At 39.0% G+C, this 13,187-nt stretch overlaps 1 protein-coding gene across 2 annotated transcripts in view; it reads left to right on the forward strand.

Annotated features, from left to right (window-relative positions):
• Positions 1 to 6,976, forward strand: part of ZDHHC2 (zinc finger DHHC-type palmitoyltransferase 2) — a 37,413-nt gene extending 30,437 nt beyond the window's left edge. For both annotated transcript variants that reach the window (XM_050337611.1, XM_050337612.1), the window contains exons 11-13: positions 277 to 386; positions 817 to 895; positions 3,363 to 6,976. In XM_050337611.1, coding sequence (XP_050193568.1) covers positions 277 to 386; positions 817 to 857 — 151 coding nt within the window. In that variant the 3' untranslated portion in view covers positions 858 to 895; positions 3,363 to 6,976. The remainder of the gene's footprint in view (positions 1 to 276; positions 387 to 816; positions 896 to 3,362) is intronic.
• Positions 6,977 to 13,187: the final 6,211 nt, after the last annotated feature.

The raw sequence follows: 13,187 nt of genomic DNA on the forward strand, positions 1-13,187 counted from the left end.
AGCTAAAGTACATACATGTATTAATATATAATAGCTGTCAAATTAAAAATCAGAATATTTCCCTGTTCTTCTGTGGTAGGGAGTTGCTTTTTAGATTGCACTTGCATCTGTGACAACCGTGCTGTAATATATGTAATGATAAAAGAGTAGTGATTCATCAGAAAAGCAGCAAGGCAACGTAAGAAAAGTACTGCGTATGACAGAGTGTTTGTAATGTGTGGTAAGATAATGAAACATTACTGCAGTTCACTAATGTTCTTTTTATTGGCACTACAGTGAGAACCATCTGTTTCCTGCAAAGCCGTTGCGTGATTCCCAGAGCCACCTACTTACGGATACACCTTCTTGGTCAGAAACCAGTGCAAGGGCTGAAAAGGGCAAAGTTGGTAAGGAATTTATTTATGCTGCAACGATTCGTGTTGTATAAACTAGTTTTGGAAGATTACTTGATTTGTATTCATGAACCAAAATTCATGAAACTTCTTCTAAACGCGTGCTTGTTGGAAGTTCCATGTGTCAAAGCTGCTGTGCCCTTCCAAGTTAAACATTACCAAGAGGTACTGAGGACACTGACACCAGTAGATGCTAATTATCTTCAGAGGTAGGCCTGGTAGTACTTTTGACAAGAAACCGCTTATAAAAGAATATGATAACTCCCAGTTGCAACTAGTGAAGAACTGTGTGATAGACACAGGAGAGGAATAGACTTCCGAATACTGTAATGGCATTAAAATGATTGTTAATTAAAGGTTGTATTATTTGTTGAAGTAGACATGAGACCTTTTCTTTTGAAAGTACCATTCTTTGTCTTTAAAGGTATGAACAATCCTGCATTAACCATGGAAAATGAAACCTAATTTCCCTTAAAAGAAACATCTGAATATATAAGGAAAAGGTATGTTAATAGTCTCTGTACTTAATGTGGTATTCTGTGATTCCTTACCACTTGAAGAACGCACAAAAGAAAATTACTAAAACAATTCCTGTATGTTTTCTTTTCTTCAGGTAATTTTTTTACCACAAGTAGCACATGAATTCATAGTTTTAAACTAAACCTCCTATTTCTTGATGTATCATGTTTGCAAAATAGTTTAATCTTTATACCCATTAGTTTTAGGCAATACTCCAATATATTATTATTATTATATTATTATTAGAGTCATAATGAAATTATGACTATTCAAACTGTTCAGCCCATATTTGTAAAGCTGAGTTTCAAAATTAAGTTAGTTCTTAACACTGAATGCAAAGATCATAGCTTGGTATGCTAAAGCAGGTAAAGGTCTATCAAATGATGAAGGAAAAAAGATTTAATCTAAAATGTAAGCTATTCATGTCTTTTTCTGTGTCAGGCACTGAGCTGCATCCTATCTGATAGTAAAAAAAGTGCTGCCTACTGAAGACAAAAGGAGTCTGTATGACTTCCTGAGCATTTAATTGTCTACTGTCAAAAACAGCTGAGATTTTTTTGATTTCTTGCATTGATGTCTTGCAACATAGACTTCCCAGAAAGCAAGTTTGAGATGCAGCTAGTAAATTCTGTTAGGTACATAAGGAGACCTTAATAATTGGGTTGTGGGGAATGAACACAATCTTATCATCATATTCAGTTTAGTATTTAAATATTGCTAACTCCACCAAAGCTTATTGAATGAAACTATTTCGTATTTAAAACTGTATAAAAAAATTTGACCCCAAGCCTAAGACTTTCTGCATACCAAATAATTGCTATGGAGCAATAGTTGGTATGACAGCAAGGTCAGTTCTGTCTCTACTGTTGGAAGTACCTTTTCAGTCATCCTGAAAGTGTCTTGAGTGGATGTCCTTCATTTGTGTGTGACGTGACTCCTGGACACGCTGTCATGGTCCCTCAAGGAGGAAATGGAAGGCATGGAAAGCCATCAGGGAACTGCAGTGTTTGTTACTAGATCCATCAGAAATGGTATTGCACTGTCAAAGCAGATTATAAAACTGGTAGGTGTGCAGATACCAATAGATGGGCCCATAGCTTGTCCCAAAAAGTTCCCAAAAGTTCAGTTTGATTCATAAGAGATACTAAAAAAATTCTTGACCCTTACATTCTGGTTTTATGTTCAGTGATGAAGACACAGTTCTAGATATAGGTACATCTGCAAACTTGATAATGATGTGAAGTGTTAGAAGTGTTGAAAATGTGGGTGTCAGATGAGCAGAGTTAGAGACGAGCAAAGGAAACTCAAGATGGTGTCTGTAATTTTGACTGCTCTGTGTATGTTATTTGAATAGAATATAAAAACCTCATTTCTAACCCTTTGTTCAGAATGGAAAATGCTGTATTTCTGCCCTGTTTATTAATCCATCATTTTTTTAAACAAAAGAGTAGCTACTGCAAAAGAATAAATTACTCAGCTCCAGTTAGCATGATGTCTTACATGTCATCACTGATCAAGAGTAAAAACATTGGAGACAGACGTTAAGGAAAGATTTTTGGATTATGTTACAGAAATACCATTAATTGCAGCTAGTTTTATTGGGTTGGAGTTCTACTTTCTAAATTCCTAACACTTTATTTACTTAAGCTATAGCTTTTAAACTTTAATCTTTCTTTGAAGAGTTGTACATTTTATTGGAACTTATTCATTCAGATTATTTTGAATATCAGACATGGTCTGTGGCTGACTTAATTCTGAGCAATTTCTATGTGGCACTTAAAAGACTTTATGGAGAAGTAAAAAAAAGGTCAGTTTATTTATATATATATATATGACATACAGTTGCTGGAATAAGAGCCCTTATATAAAAACTTTTTTAACTACTTTACATTTAACTTAATTGCTTTACTGTCAGTATTTGAGTTATATTTGTTGCTAGGGAGTGAATAGAATAATAGAGTTGCAGAAGTCACCACAACAAAACCAAGTTAATTTCATCTTTGACATGAAAAATACAGCCCACAGCCCCTGACAGTGTGTTAGAGTTAGAATTTCTGTCCCAACTAAGGATCTGTTCAATAACTTGTGTCCTGTAGTCCTTCATAGTTATTACTGAGAATGCTAGATGGGGCTTACACTAATGTAATAAAGAATTGTTTTTTAATTATGCTGGTACCTGAAAATACTGTAAAAATAGCTCACTTCATTTTATAAACGGGTGGCCTGCTTGCTATGTAGTCAGTACTTGATCACTCTCATCCTGAAGTAGATTAATAACATAACATTAATAACATAACTGTGAACAGTCTTATGGTGTTCCTCTTCAGGGTGGATTTTCATTCTTCTGTTGATCGCTTTCCCCTTCAAGTTGATTAGACCTGTAGCAATAACTTAATTTTTAAGTGTTCTTTGATTCTAGTAATGTATTTTGTGATTAATCTTCTGTTCCAGTTTAAGACCAAGCTGTCATTGGAAGGAAGAGGTATTCTTCCAAGTTCAGCCCTGTTGGTCAGCTGTTCCTGTCTGCTCCTGTATGGCTGTGCTCAGAAAACAAACTGACAGATGATTAACTGTCTCCATGTCACTGCTTGAAACACAAAACTAGAAATACTACTTCTGAACCAGAAAAAGAATTTTTCAACTTAAAATTACTGTGTTTGAATGGTGAAGGATTATTGAATATTGGGAAATGAAAAAAAAAAACAGGAGGCTGAGTTTACAAGTGGCTGGTTTTACTTTGATATTCAGCACAAGAAAAATGTGACCTTCTTACCTATCAGTCCATGTTCTTGCCTTGATTTCACCTTTTAATTCAAATTGTTGAAAGTAGTTGACTTTAAAATCAAATTTTTGCACTGCTGCCCTTATGAATTCCTTTTGAACTGGGAGAACACCCAGTGTTGATTATGAATAATTTAGTGTCTTGGTGGACTGAATTTTCTTTTGAGTGTTTGATAAGCAGTTTTTGAAGGTAAGAAGACCCAAGTGAAATGTCTATTTTTGGAACATTTTTTGGAAAACACTATTGCAAAAGCTCAGTTTCCCCCCAGATCTGCATTACCAGTAGCTTGAAAAGTTATAGAGGGGAAAAAAATCCTTTGTTAAGTGAATGCTACAGTGGGTCACTGCTCAGTGCTGTGATAAAAAGCCTGTATTCCAATGGGTAATACATAAATGAAACTGGCTGGCTGGGGATTTTGATGGGAGCTGCACAGGATAGACAATTTTATTGTCCCATTTGGAGCTCTTAACCCCTTTGGGAAGTGAATGTTGGCACTGAACTTTGATCCAAAAGGCTTTTTACCAACCTGTGTTCCTGAGGGCCTCTGTCTTTCAAGCTCCTAGTTTCTTATTATCAGTATTTGTGTCAGATTTTTTTTCACTTGTTCTTCAAGACACTGCCTTTCTTACTGCATAACTTAATGAATATTATGTACAATCAAGGAGATTTACTGTTATGACTTGTGATATTTGCATTTACAGGACAACAAACTTTTGATTGCAATACCAAAAAGCCAAGCTGCTGCACATAGGAAATCCTCTTCAATAAAGTCAGGAGCTAGCAGCTTTCTTAGCATCAGAGGTTACTGGCTAGGTAAAAAAAGACACATTATCAGTTTTCAAAGTCAAGGAAATTTCAGCAACACAAATCTAACTGTCTTGTGCCTTTTGTATACACTACATTTATGGTATCAGTGTTTACATTTAAATGCAAATTGTTATTCTGAAACCAACTTTAGGAGAAACTTAGGTGACTAGATAAAAGGACTAGTCAAAAAAAAAGTGAAAGCCTCTCTGACTAAGCTCAGCTCAGTTGAAACAGAAAAGTGCTTCTGTTGTCAAACCTGAGTCTCTTAGCAGGTTGGTTCCTAGTGTAAAGATGCTAGTTGTTTGTTTAGAAAACTGGCAGCAGGACTAAGTGACATAATTCTGAAAGTAAAGAATACTATCATTAACTCTTCTACAGGCAGGTAACTTCAAAATTTTTCTTTCTTGGGTTCACAACTGAAGTGATAGCTGGTGGAACACAAATGTCGCACTTTTTTTCTAGTGGGGAAAAATGTATTTATTTTACTTTTGGTTTTTTAATCTCAAACTTTTACCAGCCTGAAAACATCTGTTTCTTGCCAGAAGTGCCAGAATGTGGATCCCTTGATGTAGAACACCTTTTCTGAACTAGCATGAAGGTAGCATACAGTTTACATGATGCCTGCAGAGATCTAGCAACCAAAAGATTTTTTGCAGCTATTTATTCAGTATTGTTCTGTCAGCTTACCTCGTATTTATGTTTGTTTAAAGGTGAACTTGTTAAGGGATAAGGGGGAAGAGGGAAAATATATTTTTTAACGCTTCAGGTTCTCTATATCTGTAGAGTCTTGTTTTTTACGCAGTTAGTCACAGGGTGGTTTGTCATGGAGCATGCATTTAAAAATACTGAGTAAAAAGTTGAAATTCAGCTTCAGTGTAACTTGCTCCATGTTTTTATGTAAAGACAGAAGATTTCTTCCCCAGCGAAACACATCAAGGAAGCGAATCTCTCTAATACAGATGTCAGTCTTTCTATTTCCAGGGCTCTGAGAGCTCTCAGTAAGGCTGGGGATCGGTGTAGAGAAAGGCCAGGGATAAGGGATCAAGAAATGCTTGGCTTCTCTATGTCTCAGAAGTCACACTTGGAAAGCACAATAGCCCTAAGTAATCTGCAGCTTTGATGCAGCCAGAGGCTGTCCCCCTAGCAGAAAACTGATGGAGGCATGGGAAGCAGACACTGATGAAGGGAGAAGTGGAAAGAAAAAGGATGATAGCTCAGAGGTAAACACTGAGCAGATCTGAGCCAGAGGGCTGTTGCCACATCTGCTCTCTAGATGGGCACGAGCTGTCTCCGTGAAGAACACTGTCAGCAGGCTTTTGAGGGTTCCCAGCTGTGTAGATATGGACAGAAGTGAGCTAATCACGCTCCAAAGTATAATTTCTGATGATATGACTAGATTCTTGGCTTTAAGCTCTCTAGTACATTCTATAACGAAGTGAAAATGCTCTTTATGCCATATTGAGCATTGTCAGTGTTAAAATGCACACAGGAGAATTTGTGAAGAAGTCAGGGGAGCAAGGATGCAATGTTGTTCGTCTGCTTACACTGGTTCTCCTGTCCTTTATATTCTTGCTGGGCACTTTATTACAGCCTTTTGTGTAATTTCTGTATTTTTTTTAAAGACTGCTTTTTACCTACTGTACAGTTACTAGTCTAGTTTTTTGCTAAAAAGAAAATAATATCCCTGATATCTGTGATTTGTCTAGCAGTATGACTGCGTTTCAAGCTTTAGTGGAAATTGGACGAGTTCTACAGACTCCTCAGATGGGCCTGAGTCCCTAATGACAAGAGTTAAATTTATTTTGTATATATGTAAACGGTTATATGAATCATAGCTCCCCACATGTGTAAGAAGCTTCTTTAATTTGTAGGTTAGAACAAATCCAAAACACGTCTGCACCAGAAGTGGTCCACACATACTCTATGTCAGTTGATGGACTGGTGATGGAGTGCTCAAGGTCTTCACAGAGAATAATTTTTATTAAGAAAATGGAACACAATGTTGGTGAATTCCTTCCACTGAGCAGTTAGACACAGATGGTGCTATGCAGTTTAATTCTTTAACTTGAGAGAAAAAACACTGTCCAGTTTACATTGCAGACTGAAAGTTCTTTAGTAGACTAAAAGTAAATGAATGAAACACAGAATTACAGAATTGGTTAAGGTCGAAAGGGACCATGAATGGGGTCATCTGTGCTCAAGCAGGGTCACCTTCGAGCACATTGCACAGGATTGCAGTGGTGGTTCTTGAGTATCTTCTGTGAAGGAGACTCCAGAATGGTTCAGTAAACAAGTTTATTTTAATGCATGGAATGCTATAGCTGGTTTTAATAATTATTTGGACTGAGAGGTCTTGCCCTGATTCAGCTGACTGGTGTCCTGGAAGTAGGGGAAATATATTTCTACATAAATTTAATGTATAACTTTGCTACTTGTTAATGTATTGCTCACATAAATAAATGCTTCATGTTCAGCACATCATGTACGTAGGAGTCATTGACACAGTTCCTTCAGTTTTATTTATGGTGTACCTGAACAAAAGAACATCATCTCTACTATGGCTTCATTAACAACATTGTTGCTGTAAATGTCACCTTGCACCCTTTCACCAGCAGTCTTGGACTTTATAGGTAAGTTTCCCTTCCCCAGTTTAATCGTGAAATCCTTAGCACCTCAGAAAGTACGACACTGAAAGAGATTGAGAAGGAACCAGTTCCCTTATGGTCTTTCATGGGTGAAACACTCAATGTCTTTATGCTGGCAGAGCAGACAGCTGCACTTTTTTGGATACTGCTGAAGGTCAAAAAGGTAGAATTTTGTTTCAAAAGAAGAGGGGTTCTTAAAGCCACTTTATAGAAGTGAGGAAGTACAAGAAAGGGAGTAATGTTACTCACCAGGATTGCCACCCACAGCAGCTTTGCTTCGTGAGGGCTCTCCAGTCTCTCCCATGACAGATTCTTCTGATCTGCCTGACTTTCCACTCTTTGCTAAGTCTTCCCTAGGAAAGCGTTGGCTCCACCTCCGGTGCTGAGAGGATGGAGACTGACTGCTCAGGGGCCTCTAAAAATGCCGGAGCAGTTATGTAAGCAGTTTTCACCTCTCCCAGTTCAGACATAACCCGCGGTATATGGTTTAAGCTCATGCCATTTTTAAAACCCTTCCATAGATACTGGTATTGAACCATATGCAAACAAAACCAAAAATAAATAAAAGAATGTGCTGCTATGCTGTATGGGTGGTGGGGTGTCTCTGTTGTTACTTCACTTAGAGCTATCACTTGCTCATCAGTGACCTGGTAATAGGATGGGAAAAGCAGCAGCCTTCTGGGGTGAAATTTTGAGCAAGTGGCATCTAAGGAAAGCCCTGCCACTTCCTCTCTGCAATTTTTTCAGTTGTTCCCTTTTTAAGTTTTTTATCATTCTGCTCTCTCTCTTCTTTCCTTCCTTAGAAGCCCAGATTGGAAGTACCTAATTTGAAATATAAAAATATTTATATTCTCTTTATTCCTCTCCCTCCCCAAGATGGTTCTAGATAGATAATTGCTTCATTTCTCCAAGTTGGCACGCATCACTGAAATATAGTAACTTGGTCATCCTGAAATCCAGTACTGGGATGGGGGGAGGAATTGATTACACGCTTCATCCTAGATCACTCTAATCTCAAGCAGATGGTCCCAACAGTTTGAGTGCAGCAGTTGGAAGAGTGTGCCATGAGCCATCTCCCCTTTCCCACCTCCTGCATGCTCACAGTGTAACTGATTGGCATAACTGGAACAGACCCAACACTTACTGGAGAGTCATCACTTTATGAAGTTACTTTCCTTTTTTTTTTTTTCTCTTTTCCCTAAAAACAATAATTTTCAGTTCACTGAAGGAGCTCTGGTTATAAAGGAAAAAATACGCAACACACACAAACTCTTTGTCTGAACAACAAAAAATTATTTCCAGTTATTTCCTCTTTCATACCAGAGATGTAACTGGCCAGTAGCTCAAACAGATGCACTAGAAAAAAATAGCTTAGTGATGGTATAAGCACACTAGCAATTAACCTTCATATGAAACACTATCATAGATACTACAGCTACAGACAAGAATGAAGGAAAATGAAGCTTGCCAAGCTCAGCTATTATATTATGAAAGGTAAAGAAAGGATATTGCCAACTGTAAGCCAGCTCTGGTTTGCTGTCCTACAGAACATAAAGCATGTTCTCTATAATGCAGCTCAGAGAATTCATCTGTTGCCAACTTCTACTTGATGCATGGAGAAGGGAAGGCTTCTGCTCCCCTCTGTCCCTCACATTATCCAACACAGTGAATTGAGGCAAGTGTCTCATGAGCACAGGAAAGAGCACACTTGGGCAAGACAACTCTCCAACTTCAGCAGATACAGAAAATAATATCTGTGCTGGCAGAAGAAGGACACAGCCTCTGCAGAAACCAGATCCTCACAGCTGACATAATGCAGGAGAATCATCCTCGTTTCACTACCTGTGTAACCTAGTTATGGAAGACGGAAATAAATACCAAAATAATCTGTTAACCAACCACAGTACACTAAACAGATATACCAGAAAATTATCTTCATGGTATGAATAGAAGAGTACACAGAAATAACTAATTTGTTTTACTACATAACAATCAGTGTTTATTATTTGGGAGATTTGGTTCAAACTCAACAATTTGTGGTACAATTCTATTGGAGGCTTTTATCTTTCTTTGCCATCACTGAGTTGATGTTGTTAAATCAGTATCTTGAGAAGTCTGTTTTATTTAAAAATTCACTTCTTACCATAATTATTTTACAAGTTAATAAACTGCAATGAACCCACACCACCCTAAATCCATCGACATCATGTGAATACTAAACTTCCAAGGAAGTTCCAAAAACTGATTCAGTACAGAAGTGTTTTCTTCCTTTCAGTGCACTCTACTTGAGATGAGTTATTCAAGGCTGAAAAACTAATTGGGAGTTTAAAACAGAGGTCACAGAAACACGTTCTCAAGTAAAAATGACACTTGAGAAAATGGGGGGAGACCCACAAAACATGTCAGCAAAAGATAAACCATTGGGAAGCCAAAGTGAAGACGCAGCAGCTTGTGTTTGTTGGGTTTTCCCTTTCTTTGAATGACATGTTCATTAACATGCAGCACATTAAAAAACAAAAAACACCAAACCCCAAAAAACATGAACATCCGGCCTTACAAAGCCACACTTTTGTTCTGTGAGTGATCAGTGAGCACCTTCAGTGGAAGAAGGCTCAGAGTACAGAGATGATGTGCATATGAAGCTCAGAAAAGAATGTAGGAGGTGACAACAGCTGTCACCAAAGAAGCTGAACTGATCTCTCACCAAGGGGACCATAGATGGCCTTTGCTGTAAACAAACAGCTGAATCAGTTGAAGGTGTCAGCTGGTTGCAAATAGATCTTCCCTAAAATAATCAACAGGAAGTATTACATACCTGAGCCAGCCACACCCACATGGGATGTGTGAACATGGCTCAGCATGGCATAGAGTATAAAACATGAACACCCAGCAAAAGTAACTTTGAGGAGAGCAATAGGTTTGAGCTGGCTTCAGTCCTTGTGGTCCTTCTGACAGGTGGGATCACCCACCACTGCAGTGGTGAGCAAGCTATGGAGATCAGTAAAAGGAATGATGTTTGTATTGCGATTCAACCGTATATACAATTGGTATATTGTGTTTGTGTTGTGATTTCAGTGTGTTGCTCCGTTACTTTTCTAAATCAAAATCCCACATAGCAACAAATATCTTCAACTGAGTACCTCTGGTTCTACAGCATTAAGCTTTCCTCATGTGGAATATCTACATGAACCTGGTCAGAGAACATTGGACTATGACCCACATTGCCAGCTGACTTAGCTAGCCCTTCACCTGTTTTTCTGAATGACCACAAAAGAATTTTATAGCGTTAAACAAGTACTGCCACTCAAGAACTTCGAGCCAACACAATTAAATGCAAGATTTCTTAAGCACTAATACTTATAAGCTAGGAAATTTTACTTGGAACTATTAAATGAAACTACTATAAAATTATACTACCCCCAGGTGGGTTATGTCTTCCAGCTCGTGCTGTACAACATAAAACACTCACTTGGTCTCCACTGGGTGACTAAAGAGCACCCGTACCTTGTGGGCACAGAACACCCATACTCATGCCTCAGCTATTTCTATCATAAGGACCTGGTACCATCTACGCAAGTGTGCTCTAGTATCACACATGGGAGAGCATTGGAAGGGATCTGTGTGATCACCTCATCCAATACGTATGCCCAAAGAAGGGTAAAATACAGCAAGCTGGTCAGAAATTATTTCCCCTTTATAAATCCAGGCTGACTACTTCTAATCACTTTCTTATCCATTCTGTATTTGGAAATCGTTTCAACGATTATCTGTTTCTTCACCTTCCCAGGGGACAAGGTGAGGCTGACCAGCCTGCTATTTCCTGTGTCCTCCTTGCCCTTCCTGAAGGTAGGAATGACATCTCTTCCACTCCTCAGGAAATTACCCTTATGATAATGACCTTTCAAAGACAAGAATGGCCTTGCAGTGACTTCAGTCAGTTCCCTCAGCACTTGAGGGTGCATCCTATCAGGTCCCCTGAACTTCATGTCCAATTTTTTTATACATTCCTAACCTGATCCTCCCTCCACCATGGATAAGTCTTATTCCAGACTTTGCTAGGCATCTCAGGGACCTGGGATTCCTGAAGGCAAATCCTAAAGAGTAAAAACCAAAGCAAAGGCAGCATTGCGTAGCTCGGCCTTTCCCATGTCCTTTGTTAATAAGTCTCCTGCTCCCATTAATTAGTGGTCTCCCATTTTCTCTGATACTTCTTTTCTGCTGAAATCCCTTTAGAATCTTTTCTTGTCCCTCACCAGGTTCAACTTCAGAGAGACTTTAACTTCCTTAACCCAGCCCCATAATCCATGTCAGACAATGTCACCTGTCCTGCTTCCACCTTTCGAGTTGAATCAGAAGCTCCTTGTTCATCAGTGCAGGCTTCCTGCTACTCTTCTTTGATTTCCTGCATGAGGAAATGAACCATTCTTGAGCTTTGAGTAACCAGTCAGATAAGGTAAGAAAAATTTCTTGGATCCCAGATATTATAGGTCATCCCCGAATTCATATGGGAAAAAGCCTCAAATACTCAGAATATGTTCCAGACCTATTTTTTCCCACCTCAAAGATCCTCCTTGCCTAGTTTCAATGAGCAAGGGGGTTAAATGCTTAAAATAAAAATTACATATATTGAAAAAAATAGTGACAGAGAACATAGGGTTCCTGGAACACTGATCTGACTCAAGAAGCCAAAAATACAAGTGGATTAAAAAAAGAGAGACCAAATATAACAGGGTTCTGATACTTCATTTCTTCTGACAAGCCTACTCAAACAATGATGTATTTTAAATGAATTGGGAAAAGCAGAGGCCTAGAAAGAGAATTCTTGTCTCTGAACAAAAAGGTGCATGTCTAGACAGCTGGAACTGTGCCTGCACATTCATTTTTTGCAAAATCAATTAAAGCTGTCCACTTTGGAAACAGATTCAAATTTCAGGCTCTGCAGTTTACAAGTAACAGTCCTACAAATAAGAAGAAATTACTTTTTTCATAATCTCTAGAATTCACAATTTAAGTCACTCCTTAATGGAAACCAAATCTAATTTTGCCAAAGAAATGAATGACGCACAGATCTCTCCCCAGCTGTAATCAACTCTCAACAGACAGATCGCAGTGATCAGACCAAGAGTTCTCTCACAGAATAAAGCATAATCTTAGTTCCACGCTGATTTGTGGCTTTTGAAAAAAGCTTTTATTACAGGAAGAAAATTATTACAGAGTAGAATTGCTTGAAGTCAAATATCCCGTGAGATATTTTAGGCTAGGGCTTAAGCAAACTCAGCCTGCTCCAGCAGACTGCATGCCCATTAGTAGCTGGGACACAAGACACAGCTTCCCTGAGGAGGACGTGTGGTTGTTGGTGAACAAGAAACTTGACATAACCTGGCAATGTGCACTTGCAGCCCAGAAAGCCAATCGTGTCCTGGGCTGCATCGCAAGTGTAGCCAGCAGGTCAAGGGAGGAGATTCTGCCCCTCTGCTCTTCGTGAGACCCCACCTGGAGTACTGAATCCAGCTCGGAGCCTGCAACATAAGAGCGACGTGGACTGCTGGAGAGAGCCACAAAGATGTTCAGAGGGCTGGAGCACCTCTCCTATGCAGACAGGTCGACAGAGTTGGAGTTTTCAGCCTGGAGAAGAGCAGGATACCAGGGATACCTAACAGCAGCCTTTCAGTACCCAAAAGGGGTCTGCAAGAGAGAGACTTTTTACACAACATGTAGTGACAGGACAAGGGATAATGGCTTTAAACTGAAAGAGGGCAGGTTTAAGATTCTTACAAAGAAATTCTTTACTGTGAGGGTGGTGAGGCACCGGAACAGACTGCCCATGACAGAGTTGTGGATGCCCCATCCCTGGCAGTGTTAAAGGTGAGGCTGAACAGGACTTTTGAGCAACTTGGTTTAGTGTAAGGTGTTCCTGCCCATTGCAGGGGGGTTGGAACTAGATGATCTTTAAGGTCCCTTCCAACCCAAACCATTCTGTGATTCTAGCACAGGAAGCAAAGAAAAGCACAGCAGAGCATGTGGGATGCTCAGTAGTCACTT

The sequence above is a fragment of the Myiozetetes cayanensis genome, unplaced genomic scaffold (genome assembly GCF_022539395.1).
Source record: "Myiozetetes cayanensis isolate MyiCay16 unplaced genomic scaffold, myiCay2020 scf7, whole genome shotgun sequence".
Lineage (NCBI taxonomy): Eukaryota > Metazoa > Chordata > Aves > Passeriformes > Tyrannidae > Myiozetetes > Myiozetetes cayanensis.